General features: G+C 36.1%; 1 protein-coding gene across 2 annotated transcripts in view; it reads right to left on the reverse strand.

Annotated features, from left to right (window-relative positions):
* Ipo11 (importin 11) overlaps positions 1-17,026 on the reverse strand; it is a 176,280-nt gene that overhangs the window by 71,329 nt on the left and 87,925 nt on the right. Inside the window, exons 22-27 of one of the 2 annotated variants that reach the window (XM_052743241.1) lie at positions 14,635-14,711; positions 11,783-11,809; positions 11,517-11,596; positions 11,058-11,138; positions 2,957-3,052; positions 2,110-2,223 (exon numbers count right to left, since the gene is read on the reverse strand). In XM_052743241.1, the coding sequence (XP_052599201.1) occupies positions 2,110-2,223; positions 2,957-3,052; positions 11,058-11,138; positions 11,517-11,596; positions 11,783-11,809; positions 14,635-14,711 (475 nt within the window). The remainder of the gene's footprint in view (positions 1-2,109; positions 2,224-2,956; positions 3,053-11,057; positions 11,139-11,516; positions 11,597-11,782; positions 11,810-14,634; positions 14,712-17,026) is intronic. The other variant, XM_052743242.1, reaches the window with a different exon arrangement.

Consider the following 17,026-nt stretch of genomic DNA (forward strand, 5'->3'; position numbering starts at 1 on the left):
CAGAATTAGGGTGAGCACTCAAGGGGTAGAGGGCACACAATTTCAGGAAGTAGTCACTCTTGGTACTTCACCTGCCTGGATGATGAACACATTGCTCCCAACATTACTGAACACATGAGCAAAATCAAAAGCTTAGGGACATGGAAGCAGAGTCCCAGGAAAGACACTCTGTAAGCTAGATTTGACTCCGAGCGCCCACATCGGGCGATTCGCAAGTACCTGTTACTCCAGATCTATGGAGATATGCCGCCTCTGGCCTCTACAGTGATCTGCACTTATGTGTCATACCCACACGCAGACACATACACAAATTAAAAATAATAAAATATTTTAAAAAAAACCTCAAGTTTAAAAGAGAAAAGTGCAAAACTGGGGAACAAGGAAAGGAAAAGTAAGACTGGAAGAAGTTACAGACAAAGGATAGTAGGTTGTTTCCATCATAATATTTAAAATCACTTAAGTTTAAAAACGTGTTTGCTTTCAAAGTTACCGAGGGTGAATGGGATAGCTCTTACATGGTGCTTTGATTACATGAGAAGGAAAGTTAGGTTTAGTGTTCAATACAAATTATAATGTTAATGTCTAATATTTTAAAGCTTAAAAAAGCTCAGTTATCTATAGTTTAATTGCAATTAGGTCACTTAATAATTTACTGAAATACATTTGAATTTAGCCAAATACAATGCTGACATAAAACTACAGGTCATTTTATTTTTCTAATTAAATATTGTTTTGATAACATAGTTGATGGCTTTTCTGTTTCCATAGTATACTGCTTGTATTTCTAGCACAATGCTTATATTATTAAAGAATTTATGTACTTTTTTCCCTTAAAAATGTCTATGAACTTTCTGGTCAAATATGCCCAGTGACTAGAGGAGACTGTCTGCTGTGGAGTGAGAGCAGAAGAATTTACCTCTGGGGCATCCGATGCTAAGACAGAGTTGCTGGGGTCTGCATTCCAACTCTTCTATATACTAGCAGTGTGGATGCTCTCCAAATCTCTAATATTTTTGCATATGAGATAGGAATACAAATGCTATCATTGAGTTTTTATAAAAATTTAAAATACTATTTGCCATAACACATAATTTATGCTGTGAATTACATTGCCAAAATCACTCAAAAATTTTGCTGAATTAAACTGAATAAACTTTTACAAAGTTCCTGTCCCAGTTAAAATTAACAGACTAATGAAAACATTTTTCCTATCAAGTCACTGAAACGAAGGCTGGGCTCTCAAATTTGTGGTTCAGTTCTCCATGGCAAAATTTCCACTTGCTTGCCCTGGATCTCCCTGAATTAGATTTATTTCCATTATAGGTTAAAAGATTTCTGTCGGGTGGTTGTGGCGCACACCTTTAATCCCAGCACATGGGAGGCAGAGCCAGGTGGATCTCTGAGTTTGAGGCCAGCCTGGTCTACAGAGTGAGATCCAGGACAGGCACCAAAACTACACAGAAAAACCCTGTCTTGAAAAACCAAAAAAGAAAAAGGGAAAAAAGAAAAAGAAAAAAAGATTTCATCAACTGTTCCCTCCAATCTAAAGATATGAGTTAAATAGAGTCTGTCTTCCACATCTCATAAGCCTAGACAGATTAATGACTGAAAACATCAGAATGTTACAGAATATCACATACAGTATTTAGTCACAAGTAACTAAGGCACTGAAGAACCTCTTCAAACTTAACTGAATAGTCTGTTTCACCCACAATATTATGAGAACAGAAATTTCCTCAATCCATGGCTTTAAATTAAATCATTAAAGGAAAGAAACAAGACAGTTCATGAATATATGTGAAGTGTTCCTATTTCAGCTTATGAATCAGTAAAGAATACTACAGTCATAAACAAATCAAAATTCTATTCTCTAGCTAAGTAAAATTCAATCAGTCATTTTGGATAAGAACAAATTGTAAGACTTTGATCTGCTATTTACAGGACCATTCTTTCTTCTACACCAAGCAACAGAAAAAACCCAAATGTTACAAGATTTATAATGTAAAGATTTCAATGCTTCAAAGAACTTAAAGATTCAGTATTTTATCAACTATCTTCAATACGTATGTGGTCACAGACTTCCTTAAATTTAGGCACACAGACTCTTACCTCCTGATTAAATTCACGTGCCATCTCATTAAGAAGTGAAGAAAAGAAACCGGTATTTTGTAGTAAGACTCGACCCATAACAGCAAGATAGATGGACATCACTACTGGATACCTCTGCCCAATTAAGATATAGAATATAAAATTGTGTTAATGTACAAGTATAGTTGAAAAAAATCAATAGTGCAGTATCAACATGATAAAAAAATGGCATTCTCCTTCAGAAATAAAAAATAACATTCCCCTTTGTGTTGCTCTATGTAGTGCCAACTATCAATATTTCTTGAGTTCTTACAAAATTTCTAAATAATTATAGATTTATGTGTGTGCATGTATTCTACATTTATAATGTATAATTTATTTGTGAATATTTGTATCACTATGGCTTATTGTTGTGCAGATTATTTAGGAGCTGAAATCAGGGACTGGAGAGATGGTTCACTGGGTAAGTATCTGCTGTACAGGCATAAGGATGGGAGCTTGTTCACAAGCCAGTCTAGTCAAATGGCAAACTCCAATTTCAGAGAGAGAGCTCCAACCCCAAAAGTAAAGCCAAGAGAAATTAGGAAGAGACACAACAACACAACCTCTGGCCTCCACATGCACACACACATGCATCCATACCCTACACAAAAACAGACACAAAGAAACGATCCTTTATATATGAGGAAACAAATGGCAAACTATGTAAATATCCTCAAACTTACCCAACTAAATATGATCCAATGATAAAGCTTTCTTTTCACAATTATCAATGAGAAAAAAGATAGTTTTTCCTATGCAAAAGGAGAATAATTAAAACTAGAACCTGGAGTCCAGTGCTATCTCCAAAAGCTTAAAGGAATCTTACCTCGCCTTCAATAACACCTCTGAAAACATAGGGCAGAATTGGTTGAAACATCTGTGGACCTAATACTGGATTCACTTTAAGGGCATTTTCCACAACCTAAAACCCAGAAAGATATATGGTAATTTTCAACAGTGCAATTCATTGTTTCACACAAAATCCAGATTAGTAAACAAGGCAATAATAAATTAAGTAACAGATGAAACTTGAAAATACATTCATGAGATAGGCAATATTCTGGCACTAGACAAACTTCCACAAAAATAATCTATTAAAAATTATAATTCGATATAAAGTATACAGTATTTAGGTACAGCAGCATACTTTGCAATCACATTTACTCATACTCTGATAACACAGATACATGTAGTTTATGAAGTTCTGACCCCTGCACTATAAGCAAGCATCCTTAAAATGCCCCACAAACAGAAGCAGAAAAAGGCATCTCAAATACTCTTCTGTGGTAGTTTTGAGTTTTGTTATGTTTGCTTTAGTTGGTTTGTTTTCATTTTCTCTGGATTTTTTGAGACAGGATCTTGCTATGTAGGTCAAACCACCCTCAAATTATTGATTCTGCCTCTGCCTGTTAGAATGTTAGAATTACAGGTGTCCCATCACACCCAACAAAAGCACTGTTTTTATTAGTGGAAAAAATTGTTACAACACCAATACTGTTAAAAATGAATACACATTTAGGTTTATCAATAAATTATCAGGAGATGGAATTTTGCATATATATTTAACCTTAGTGACTCATCAGATCAGAAAACTAAAAAGCTAAATACTAAGGGGCCAAGAAACACCCAGAAGCACATCATATACCACGTCTCCATTTCTGCCCCCTTAAAAGCACAGGAAAGAGCAGAACCATACACCTTTAGAAAAGAGAAAGGTGAAGCTAAAGATAAGATGAACGACAATAAAGACTAAAAAGGAAGAAGGCAAAAATGCTGGAGGAAAAGTCCACTGAAAAACCCAAGTGCCAGACACATCCAAGTCTTAAAACCTGGACTCCTGGCCTTCACTCCAAAAGAACGATGAATGTTCTGGAGAGAAAGTGAGACTGAGTCTAGACACATAATTAAAAAAAAAAAAAAATCAGCCAAACTCAGGCAAACCACTGTAAAGTTTCAGAACACAGAGTACGAAAGGCCACAACTTTGGAAAAGGAGGGGCTGGGAGGGAGGAATCAACGGGACCCTGGAAGACAGATTTCCAAGGACATTAAAGCAACCGAATAGCTGTTGTGTTTAAACATATGAAGCTGAAGGATCTGTCACAGTTTATTGTCCAAAATATAAAAAAGGATCTTTACTAATCTCCAAGAATTCAAAATGTGAGTTTATATGGAAAACAATAATCACAGCTAATTAAACATCTCACTTTGAGCAGAAAAACAAAAATCTAAAACACTAAATACAGATCTAGTAAGAAAAATGAGATAACTTCATCTAGATGGAGGGGAAAAGGAGTCCTAGATATTTTCTATCATTGATAACTCATGAGGGAATAATCCAAAGGTATTTTTGACAGGTATGAATAAATACACAAACTAATCAGCTACAAGCAACACCAATGGTTATCCCTAAATAAGAAAAAATGTCTGGCAAGAGTGTGGTTAAGGCTTTTTAAAGAAGCTTTGTCTATCTACTTGACTAAATGATATCCTGAAATACTCATATTAAAGTTAACTCAAAGAACCCACAGAAATCACTGCATCTTTGTTTTGGAAAATTAACAGAATTGGAAGTCTCATAGTCTTAAATATTCCTGTGCGTATTTAGATGATTATGACTCATCCATATAAATCATTCATATATATTAAATATAATCTAAACTATCATTTACATATTATCTTTTTATATAAACTATAGCCAATATTGTACAAAGGAATAACAAATATTTCAGGGGTAAGTCTTTGAAGTCAAGAAGGTCAGAAACCACAGATAAAGAAGTAACTGTCAAGTATTTTGTAGAGGGCTAGGCATGCTGGCACATCCTCCGTACTTGGGATGCAGAGACAGGCTGAGCTCTGTGAGTTCAAGGTCAGTCTGCTCTACATAGCCAATCCCAGGCTAGCTAGAGCTACATAGTGAGACCCTATTGCAAAAACAAAATAACAAATATTGTGTAGAAAAATATCATTATCTGACATAGGGAGTATGGAATAGTCACAAGAAAGTTTTAAAAGGAGAACTGGTAACATGTAAAAAGAACAGTTGACCAGAAGACCCAAAATACACAATTTTCACATTTTTCCAAGTCCTGTGTTTAAATACAACTGTGGTACCAAGAGTAACTATGATATTGTGTTCTGTTTTGACATGCTGAATTTGAGATACACATAAGCAATCGCACAGAACAATTCTATATTTCTTGTAATGAAAATTACAGACCTTAAAACCCTATTTCTACTACATATATGGAAATAGTCTCAAATTTTTGAATTTTAAAATGATAATGCCAGTATTATTAAAAGCAGTAGCATTACAAAATGTCAATTTGATTGTTCTTTTTCTTTTGGTTTTTATGTTATAGTCCACCATACTTACTTAAAATATTCTTAGGTGACTGCCACAATATCACAATAAATATACACACTTCCTCTTAAGAATAGCTTTTCTTAGTTTTTTTAGCTTTTAATTTTTATTATTTTATGTTTTCATAGTACTGGGGATTAGCTCTTTTATTACATTAAATCATGTAAAACATGTTTACTGGTCTAAACCCTAGCTTCCAACTTTTCTTCCTCATGCTTGATAGCTACTTTTATTAATTTGGCTTACTACTTCATTTCCAGCTTTCTTTTACCTTTAAACAGAAGAAAACTCTGGGCAATGCTATTGACTTATATTCTAAAACAACAAACAACAAACAAACAAACAAACAACAACAACAACAAACAGAGCCAGGCGGTGGTGGCTCAAAAATAAAAATAAAAAACCACCACTGCAGAGCTATGGAGGTTTTCTTCATTTGAGACTGGCAAAGTATTTCACTGCATGGTTGAACATGCCTTCAATCATCTAATCGTGTTTTTTTTTTTTTAAGTCAGCATTGTGTCAATACAAATAGAACTTGCTGCCTTTTAGTTTTTAATCTACTTATTTTCAGAATATACCTACAATAGACTGCTTTTAAATGAATAATGCATGTTTTTAACTTAAGACAACATTCTTTTTTTTTTTTTTTTTTTTGGTTTTTCGAGACAGGGTTTCTCTGTGTAGCTTTGTGCCCTTCCTGGAACTCACTCTGTAGCCCAGGCTGGCCTCGAACTCACAGAGATCCGCCTGGCTCTGCCTCCTGAGTGCTGGGATTAAAGGCGTGCGCCACCACCGCCCGGCTAAGACAACATTCTTGATTTAGCCTCACACTTAATAAAAAAATTGCTAAGAGTGTGGATCTTTTTTTTTGTTTCTCTGTGTAGTTTTGGTGCCTGTCCTGGATCTCACTCTGTAGACTAGGCTGGCCTCGAACTCACAGAGATCCGCCTGGCTCTGCCTCCCAAGTGCTAGGATTAAAGGTGTGTGCCACCACTGCTGGCAAGAGTGTGGATCTTAACATAAGAATGTCGATGTTTACATTACGACTCCAATACCTACTAGGTAGCTGTCTGACCTTGGACAAACCATTTATTTACCTCTGTCACTTAATTTTGTCTGCAATAATGGGAAAAACAATAGCACTATCATCATGTTTACATGAAGATTACATAAATGTACTCTACATGCTATGAGCTTAGAAATATGTAGGAAATCATAAATGATGGTGTATTATTACAGAATTAGACATTCAAAATAGTTAATTGAAAATACCAAAAAAATTGAACAAACAAAATAGTTAATTCATCATAAGCCTTATCACAATGAAGTAAAGGAAGTTGGTTTAATAATGCATATGGGTATGGCTACGAGAAACAAGATTTTCAAACTCAAAATGGTACAGCTGTACAAATGCATCTCAAATTAGTACTAACAATTTAAATTTGATTATTTTCAGAATGTTATTTTGCCCGTGTAGATAACCTGTACTGAGTCAAAAAGTAAAGTATATTTTTGCTTTAAACAATTGACTTCTGACACGGATATACTGATCTTTCTATCCAATTTTCTTAAAATTGTAATTTTCTGCTTCAAAGAACAAAAAAGCTACTTGCAAACATTATCAGAAATTAGTGTAATGGCGACATTTAGCCAAAAACATATTAAGACTGTTGTATAGTATACTCTATTAAGAAATAGAATCTAGCCAGACATGGTGGCATACACCTTTAAGTCCTGCGTTTGAGGGGCAGAGACAAGAGGATCTCTGCACGTTCAAGGCCAGATTAGTTTATATACCAAATTCCAGGGCAGTCAGGTCTACATAAAGAGACCTTAATCTCAAAAAATAATTAATTAATTAATTGATTTGAAAAAAGAGAGAAAATAGAATCTGCGAGATACTGTAAATGAAAATAATAAGCTATTATTAGACGCTATAATAGAACTCTAAGAGTTCTCTCATACTACAACTGCAAGTACAAAATAATTTTTAAATTATATAAAAAAATTATATATATTACCTAAAAAAATTTTAAAAATATCTTTTACATCAAAAGCTCAAGAGATTTACCTGTGCTAAGTAGCATATTCCTAGTACTTAACATCCACTTATTAAGTAAATTTGTTTCTGTGACTTCAAATCAAACAAAGGTTCAACTACAACATTTTTTTTAATTGTCTTAAGCACATATTATCAAGTCCTCAATATTTAACTCAAGTATTATACTATATTAATGATCTACTGTTGGCACTAAATTGTTTTAATCTACATTTTGTATAAAAAGTTATACAATTTTACCATATTTAGATAACTTCACTGATTCATTCAACCAAAAAAAGTGCAAGAGAAGTAGACAGATGACATCACTTTTTCTGTTTTCAAGCACAATGAAAAAGAAATAGATTTGCTACTGAAATTATCAAGGAAGTGTGTATTTATGTTTGGAATTCTTCATAACAATTTTTTTTAAAAAAGTGTGTTATTCTGAAATAAACAAATACAATTAATTTTAAAGAACCATTCAGAGACACAATTGTCAATAATAATAATAATAACTTATGTTTTGCTATATTACTAGATATACCTTAAAAAGCAAATTCACACAATAGAGTGGTTTTTGTTTAGTTTTTCACTGGTTACTTAATTATTGTGTGTGTGCGCACATGCAATAGTGTATGTTGGCGTGAGAGGACAACTGTGGAGAGTTGGTTCTCTTCTTCTACCATGTGGATTCTCGGGATCCAATTCAGGTCATCAGGTTTGTTAGCAAGGGCCATTCCATTACCTGATGAGCCATCACAACCAGGCCCTCAAATGTTTATGTTCAATAAATATTTATTTAGAAGAAATCATGTAGGAAGAATATTTGGTTTGGTTTTCTACAATCAAAGACCTAAAAACCAAATAAAATTAGTCTACAAGTGTATTTGACTGTTTTTCCCACAAAGGCTGACTATAAAATGAAACAGCTTTGTAACTAGATAAAAGTAGCTAACTTTTATATTAGTTTATTACTTGCTACGCACCATTTTAAGTGTTTTACACACACACACACACACACACAAGCTCATATAATCCTCCCATCTGCCCTAGAAACTCGGCAAGGCTATCCTTGCTTTACAGACAGAAAGTACCAAGACAGTAACTTGCTCTTATCACATAGCTGTGAGGTAATGAGGCCAATATTCTAATCTAGCTACCTGCGCCCTCTATTTCATTAAGAGCTCAATCAAAAGCAAGCAATAAGAAAACACTATTTCTGGAACTCCCTAAAATATTACTGATTGAAGTTTCACAATGCTCATAAAAAATAATTCATAAGTCAGCTTTCAATAGTTACTCACTACTAATATTGCAAAAAGGGCATTACTTTAAAAAATAAAATCAAAAACAAAACAAAAAAATGTTTTCAATTCAATTATAGTCTGGAAAGTATTTAAATGTGAGAGAAGTTTTTTTTCTTAAGACTTAGAATATATTGAGTATAACTGATTTTAAGAACTACATAACTACAAGTTGCTAAAATTCATTTCATGGGCTGGCAAAATGGCGTGGCAGGTAAAGGTGTTTTCAGACACAGTTAAATTTCCAGGATCCACATGGTAGAAGAAGCAAACCAACTCAAGCAAGTTGTCTTCTGACAGGCCTGTCCCCAACCCACATACAAACTCACACACATACACTTATGTACATATGTAAAAAACAAAACAAAACAAAAGAACCAAGCCCAGAGTATAGCCAAGAGCCTTCTAAGTAGCAGAGTGGGGTGAGAAGCTAAGACATATGCAAAGTGAACTACCAGTGTGATTGATAATAAACCTCTAAATCTTTAATGTAAAAACCATCAATACTCTTCCTTTCAAGTCACAGAAAATAAAGCACATATTAACTTTGAATTTTGGATTAATGCAGAAACTTACGGACTAACAGAGGAGTCTAATAGACCAAAGATTTTAAAGTACATAGACAGTATCAAGCTAACATGACAATTTTCTCTAATGGTGATAATGCACAGCTAATATCAATAATGATTACTCAAGATAACAACTAAATGGTCCACAGACTAAAGCATTTACTATCAAGTACTTTCAGAAAAATTTTCTAATTCCTGACCCACAGGGTAAATGACTGAATATATCAACCCAACCGAGACGGGCGGTGGTGGCACACACCTTTAATCCCAGCACTTGGGAGGCAGAGGCAGGTGGATCTCTGTGAGCTGGAGGCCAGCCTGGGCTACAGAGTGAGTTGCAGGACAGGCAGCAAAACTACACAGAGAAACCCTGTCTCAAAAAAAAAAAAAAAAGCAAAACAAAAAACAATCAAAAAGAAGTCCAACCAACCATACACACTTACATGAGTACCTAGAATTTACACGTATGTAGCCACCAAAGAACAGACAATACACTCAGCATGATAAATGGCGACTATTTTGTTAGATTTATAGAATCTATGTATTGGTTAATAGGAAATAAACATTTTTATAATGAGTTCACTGGTAGAAAAATCTACCTTGAAGATCTAAGATAATGCCGTGGTTTTCACACCATAAATGTAATTGTCCAACACTAAGACTTAGCTGGGCATAGTGGCTCACACCTTTAATCCCAGCACTCAGGAGGCAGAGGCAGGTGAATCTCTACATTTGAGGCCAGCCTGATTTACATAGTGAGTTCCAGGATAGCCAAAACTATATAGAGAAACCCTGTCTAGAAAAAAAAAAAGAAAAGAAAAAAGAAAAAGACAATAAGACCTTGTCTAACCAGAATTTAATTCTTATTTGACAAAAAACACAGCTAAGAAATTAGAACTTTAACAGCTATCCCTTTCAAACTACATATATAAAGTATCAACACAATGTGTATATACATATATATCGTGATATTTTTAATATACTTATATACTTATGTTTACATGTGAGTTATCATATTCATGCTATAGTATTTCCTTGATAAAGATAGTTATATAAAGATAATACATATAATTTACAGGCTATTGGTTCCTAATTGTACATAATCTCAGCAAACTCAGCACTCTAACTTCAAGGCTAACTAAACTTAAAACTATCTAAAGATAACAGTGAAATTTGCTGTCCCAAATGCAGACTCACAAACTGAAAGGGCTATCCTCAATACAAGAGTGGTGATTATCCCTGCTGGAGACCAGGGTTCAACTAATGTCCTAGGAGCCCGGCCCAACGTGTGAGGATACAGGTTCAACACCTAGAACATTATCAAAATGACAACTAAAAAGCTAAGATACATCAAATGTTGCCAGTTTCAGAACAAATTGTCAAAAAGCTTTTAATTCATTGCTATCCAATAAAGTTTTAGGATAGACACTATTCCAATGAGATGAAATTAGAAATCAAAAACTTCATTTGAACAAAATCTCCAGGTGACTTGTATGCACATTCAAATTTGATGCCTTTGGTACAAAGAATTAAGCCAAACTGAATATTTAATAGAACTGTATCAGTTCCTCTGCTTTCCAACCATCCATACTCAGGAAGTTCCAGCCTTACCAATGACACACAGCAATCAATTTAAGATGGCGGTACCTTGAGCACTTGAACTTGACCTTCTGTAGTAATCTCTGGTAGCAGCTCACAAAAGGACTGGCACAGACCTACCGCATAAGTCTGAAATCCAATCAAAGATCAGTATGTGTGTAAGAACACAGATGCGATATTTAAAAAGTCTTTTACTCTATTAGAGAATTTATACTAAAGATCTAAGCAAACACTTTCAATTAAGACAGGAAGAAAGATAATAGCTAATAATTTACTGATGCACTGATTGACGAGTATGTACATAATGCATTTTCTGTGTTGAGGAACAGCGCAACTAGATGCTGATCACACCCTCTCTGCAGTGGGGAATACTTACAAGGAAAGAAAAGTGTTACTCCCTCAAGTAACAGACAAAACTTGAACTTTGAAAAGGCACCTCCTGATACCACACAAAACCAAAAATAATACTATATAATTATTAACAATGCAAAAGCTATTCCGACGTACCTGTAAAAATTCTGTTGATGATAAAAAGATATAGCCATTGATGATCTTAAAGCAGGTTCTGAGATTCTCCGAACTTAGTTCTGCCAAAACAGTAATTATTTTTTAAAAGAGCAAATTAACTAGCTGTTCAAACTGTAAGTGAAGTGATGATTCATTTTAGTTAGAACTACGTTGCTATAGCAACATGAGGCGCTTGAGTTTGTGTAATGATCACTAATGTGATTTTGACTTTGTATGGTTCCTGTAGCAGCAAGCATGCAGCTTACCGTTTGCAAGGCAGCTGGATGGAAGTTCTAGGACAGAAGATCAGACAGGATTGATAATGTTTTACCATCAGAAAAATAAAAATAAAAATTTCTACAAACAACCGAAAATGAAAAACCCAGTTACAGCAAGGGTGGTGGCACACAATTGTAATTCCAGCACTCAAGAGGTTGAGGCAGGAGGACTGTGAGTTTAATGCCAGCCTGGGCTGAAAGAAAAACCAAACTAACTTACCTACTTCTCTTCATAAATGTTTCTGGCTATAATCTAGTCAATATTTATAAATTAGTCAGCATCTAAAACCTGGCAAAACCCTGTAACAATGCTATCTCATTCACCTTTCGCGAGTAAAAACCACTGGAAAGGTATTTCTTCCCCCTTATTTTCATTCGGAACAAAACTAGGAAACCATATGACCTGACTTTCATTTCAAACCAAATTCTTGGTCCAGTCCCATGGCTTCCTGGTTTACAAAGAAAAGGCCAATCATGTTCAATTGTTAGTGGGGAAATCACTATAGAAGCAACCATAAGAAAAGGCCTCATCCTGCTCATGAGATAGATTAGGGTAACAGGTCTGGCTGACGTTTTCACTTGCAGGTCACTAAAACAGCGTAAGAGACTGGCCAGACTGGCACTAGAGAAGATCTCCAAGTTCAAGTTGAGCTAATCAAGGCCTTTACCAGAGTAGGATAAAGGGCAGTGGAAAGTACACTTCCTTTCTTTCCCTACAATGACTAAAAGACAAAGCTTTTCTAGGAAATCAAGAGTGAGTAATTGATCTATTGACACTGCTTTTGGGAATGCTTGTGTTTTAGGAGGGAAGGGCTTTTTATTGAAAAACAGACTCTTGTTTATTGATTGAGAATTCCATTCTGAGGAGAAATGAGGTATGAGAATTAAAAAGAAAACAAAGGAAAGGGAGGATTGGGGTAGGGGAAGGAATCGCAGAAGAAATGTGAATGATTAATGGCAGTATCTAGTCATCACAGTCATCTACCCACTGAAAGTTTCTACTTTAATTAATCAAGCTGTGTGTCAGCTCACGTCTACTAATGTTTTCCAAGTAGCTACTCTATTTTTCTGAACTAGAACTCGAACTTTTACTTCTGAAAAGATTTTTCAGTATACGTAAATTCTCAGCAAAGGGTCCACATTTGAGTATTTTCTACCTAAATATTCTGCCAGGACAATATACACAAAGTTTTAATAAAGCAACTAAAGATGTTTTATGGCTGAGTCTTCACGGGATTTCAGAACTGGAGAGAGAGCTTGGTGAGTAAACGGCTTGCTGTCCAAATATGAAGACCTAAGTTCAGATCCACACCACCCCCCCATAAAAAGCTAAACATGGCAATGAGTATTTAATCTCAGTGCTGTGGAGGTGGGGCAGCGAGGATCTCAGAGACTTGTCAGCCAGCCAGTTTAGCTCATCAGTGAGCTCTGGGTTGAACAACACAACTCGTCTCAAACAGAAAATAAAGATGTGAACAAGATGGCCCAGGCGATTGCTATTCACTCACAAGAACCAGGGTTCAAGTCCCATACCCATATAACAAAGCAGAGTATCTTGCAAATGCCTGTAACTCCAGATCCAAGGGATCTGACACCTTCTTTTGGCCTGCATGCATGCATGGGAACATGAATCCCCACACATGCATGTGTCCCAACATTCACACCAACACATACTCATTTACACATACACAAATAAATAAAGCCAACAGTAACAGAGGAAGACACCGGTTGGAGCCCTCTAGCCTCTACAGGTGCAGATACAAGTGCACACACAGCATACACAAGCACACACCACAACATAAACCAGAAGAATTAAAAGTAATTTTTAAGGAATGATCAAAGCGTCAGTAAACTGCCCTGTGTATAATTAATAAATATATAAAATTAAATATGCAGGGAATTTAGGTGTGCAACTAAGTTGGTAAACTCCCTTACTAAGATGAATTTATAATCAAAGTATTATTTTTAACAGATTTCAGGCTAGGAATGTAAGTCAGTGGGAGATTGCACTGCACCAGTGAGTTCAAGGCTACCACTACCCAAAACAATAAAATGAAATAATGCAATTATTTTAGAATACTTTAGAAATACTGTAGAATGGTACCCACTCTGTAAGAAAAAGTATGACTTACTATTAGTAATCACTATCAAAATAAATGTTGATAATGGGGAAAGAATCTAGTTATGTCTCCAAAAGACTGAAAGAATAAGCATCTAGATCCCTCAGAATTATGTGTCTAATGTGAAGTTTTGAAACTGTTTGGTGCTGAGGGCATAACAGCTCCATGGACAGCTGTCCAGCATGTGTGAGGCCATGTGAGAACTACAGGGACAATACACACATTAAGTGTCATGACTATTTAGCTAATCTGTAAGCAGTCCTTCAGCAAACAATAAAGATGACACTAATCCAGGGGTTCTGCAGGTGAAACCAAGCGTGCACAAAGCTTACTTTGAACAACTACAGCACAACTCCCTGTGAAAACCGAGCTGAGTGAAACCATGGTACAGAGATGCAGTTCCAGACTATATTCCTCAAGCAGCATATAGAACAGCTATCAAACAAAATTCTTCAGGCAAAGCTCAAGCTCAACTTGTAATTGGTTTATATCCTAGTTTATGCTGAAAATTTTCCATAAGGCAAAGTTATTTAGTGTTTACCTTTAAATCAATGGAAATTACTCCAAAAATGTATATAGAAATTTCTATGAAAAACACTATTGCTTGTCAATATATGGGACTCTAAAAAATGGAAGGTGTAACTGTAAAGTCATGAAAAACACTTCTAAGTTGTGGTTACATTAAAAAAAAAAAAATCTCAGTGAGATTTTAAGACATACCAAGAAGTGGTGACATGTTCTGAAATATACGAAGCAATTCTGGTGTAACACATGGGCTGCTTTCCAATGTCACTAACCTGGGAAAGAAAAATAAAATTAACTCACTTCTGACATCCACTCATGCCATTACCATAACTCAAATAGGAAAACACTTGGTGTAGGGAACAACGAGAAGAGTCCGTGGGTAAAGCACCTGCCACCAAGACAGCCAACCGTCACAAGCTGCCCTATGACGTCCCCATTCTGTGTGCATGCACACCCATGGAGGTACAGAAGGCAACCTGGGTGTCGTTCCTCAGGTAATGGCCATCTCTTTTCATTTTATCAGACATGTTCTCTCATTGGCTAAGAACTCATAAACTATCTAAGCTGGCTGGTCAGCAAGTCTACCCTGGATCCACCCATCACTGTCTTCCTAGTGCTGGGATTACACTGGCGTGCCCTCAAGCCCCAGTTTGGGTTCTTCCTTCTGTCCCTCTTTCTTTCTTTTTTGTGGGTTCTGGAATTGAATTCAATCTTCATGCTTGTAAGTCAAGTGATTTGCATGATAACCTATTTCCTCAGTCCCGTATAATATTTTTATATACATAGTAGGAATAACAAGTGTATGTTAAAGTAGATAAAAATTACAATTTTATACAAAATCATGATTGTTATAAATTTTTTTTAAAAAAAGGATAAAGTTATTTCGTTCTACAGAGCCAACACTGTTAGTGCAGGAGCCAGTCCCTAAATTGTGAGCATGGGGCAGGTGGGATTGCTATCCCTGACCCCCACTAGCTCTAACATTAGGGAGAGCAGGCCCTGCAACTCACAAGAGCAGCACAATAGAGCCAACCCTGTTAGCGCAGGTGTAGGTAAGCCAGCCCCAAAATTGTGACTATGAAAGAGCTGTCCACATTTCCCATCTGGACCAACCCTACAGCTGCCCCAGTCCAGACCCAGCATTATGACTTGGCCTGCCCCAACATCCACCCCATTTATGATCTGCTGGAGCAGGTGAAGGGCCATGACCCAAAGACCCAAAGCTTCAGGATCTCTACAACACAGGGCGGCAGCAGGATGTCCAGGAGAGTCCTGGTGGGGGCCCAGCATCAAACGTGTAATGGAGAGCAGAGACCTCGAACCAGACCAATGACTCTTTGGAATGAATACCTGCAAGTCGAGATGTATTGACAAAGGGGTATACAGCATGACTTGATGGGTCACACTGCAGCTTCCATGACAAAGATTTTTAATTCCTTCCCTTTGTTAATTTTACCTATTTTATTTTCTTCATTTTTTTTCCTCTTGAATTTAGTTTTATTTGGGGGGGGAGTGCAGGAGCAGAGGGTAGATGTGAAGGGATGGGAATGAATGGGCTCAAGATACACAATGTGAAAAACACATAGAATAAATAAATAAAAATTTAAAAATTATTTTGTTCTAAATTTTCTGATCAATTCTGTGTTCCTCCAATGACAAGTTATTCTAATGAATTAGTAAAACAACTCATGCTAAATGATCTAATCAAAATCTAGTTTTTGATATTGATACAGTTTAGATCTTCAAAGGCCCATCACTGTTCTAAAGGCTTAGACTTGAACCAAACACCACTCTTTAGAAGTGAGGCCTTCCTGGGAGAGTTCATATGCGTGGGGACATAACAATGTTGCTTATGGTGGTCCTCCAGTACCTTCCACCCTATTTTTCCTATCTGCCATATGTGCATGGGCTTCTTCTCCCCCTACCATGATGTACTGTGTGCCAAAGGCCCTAGCAATGGGACCAATCAGTTACATACTGAAATCTCCCAAACAGTGCCCCTTTCTGTTTTATAAGGTACCCTTGGTACTTGTTAAGGAATAAAGCTAACATAAGTAAAAATAAAATCATTTCTTAAGCCTTCTAAGTACCTACCAAAGTTTCATAGCAACACATTTGTGCTGATGTAAACACCTTGCATTACGTTCTCTACCTCCTCCTTTATTCAGTGCACATATGGAAGGTGCCTTAGTTTTTTTTCTTGTTCCTGTGATAAAATACCTTGATGTAAGCAACTTCAGAGAGAAAGGGCTCATGCTGACTCAGTTCAAGGGTTTAGAACATCATCACTACAGGGAAGTCAAGGCAGCAGGAGCGTGAAACAAGCGACCACATCCCATTCACAGCCAGGAAGCAGACATCCATTAATGCTAGTGCTCAGCTCCCTCTTCTCCACGTTATACAGTGTGAAGCCCCACGCACGGTTCCACCCACAGTTAAGGTGGCTCATCCAGGGACAATTAACCTAATCAAGATAACCTCTAAGACACATTCTCAGAGGCTAACTCTCTCATATGTCTCTCATATATGAAATGACTTAATAAAAGATAAAGGAGTAACAAGAAAACATTAACGTCTATTCACACAA

Source organism: Peromyscus californicus, unplaced genomic scaffold, assembly GCF_007827085.1.
Source record: "Peromyscus californicus insignis strain IS unplaced genomic scaffold, ASM782708v3 Scaffold_18__1_contigs__length_77618521, whole genome shotgun sequence".
NCBI lineage: Eukaryota > Metazoa > Chordata > Mammalia > Rodentia > Cricetidae > Peromyscus > Peromyscus californicus.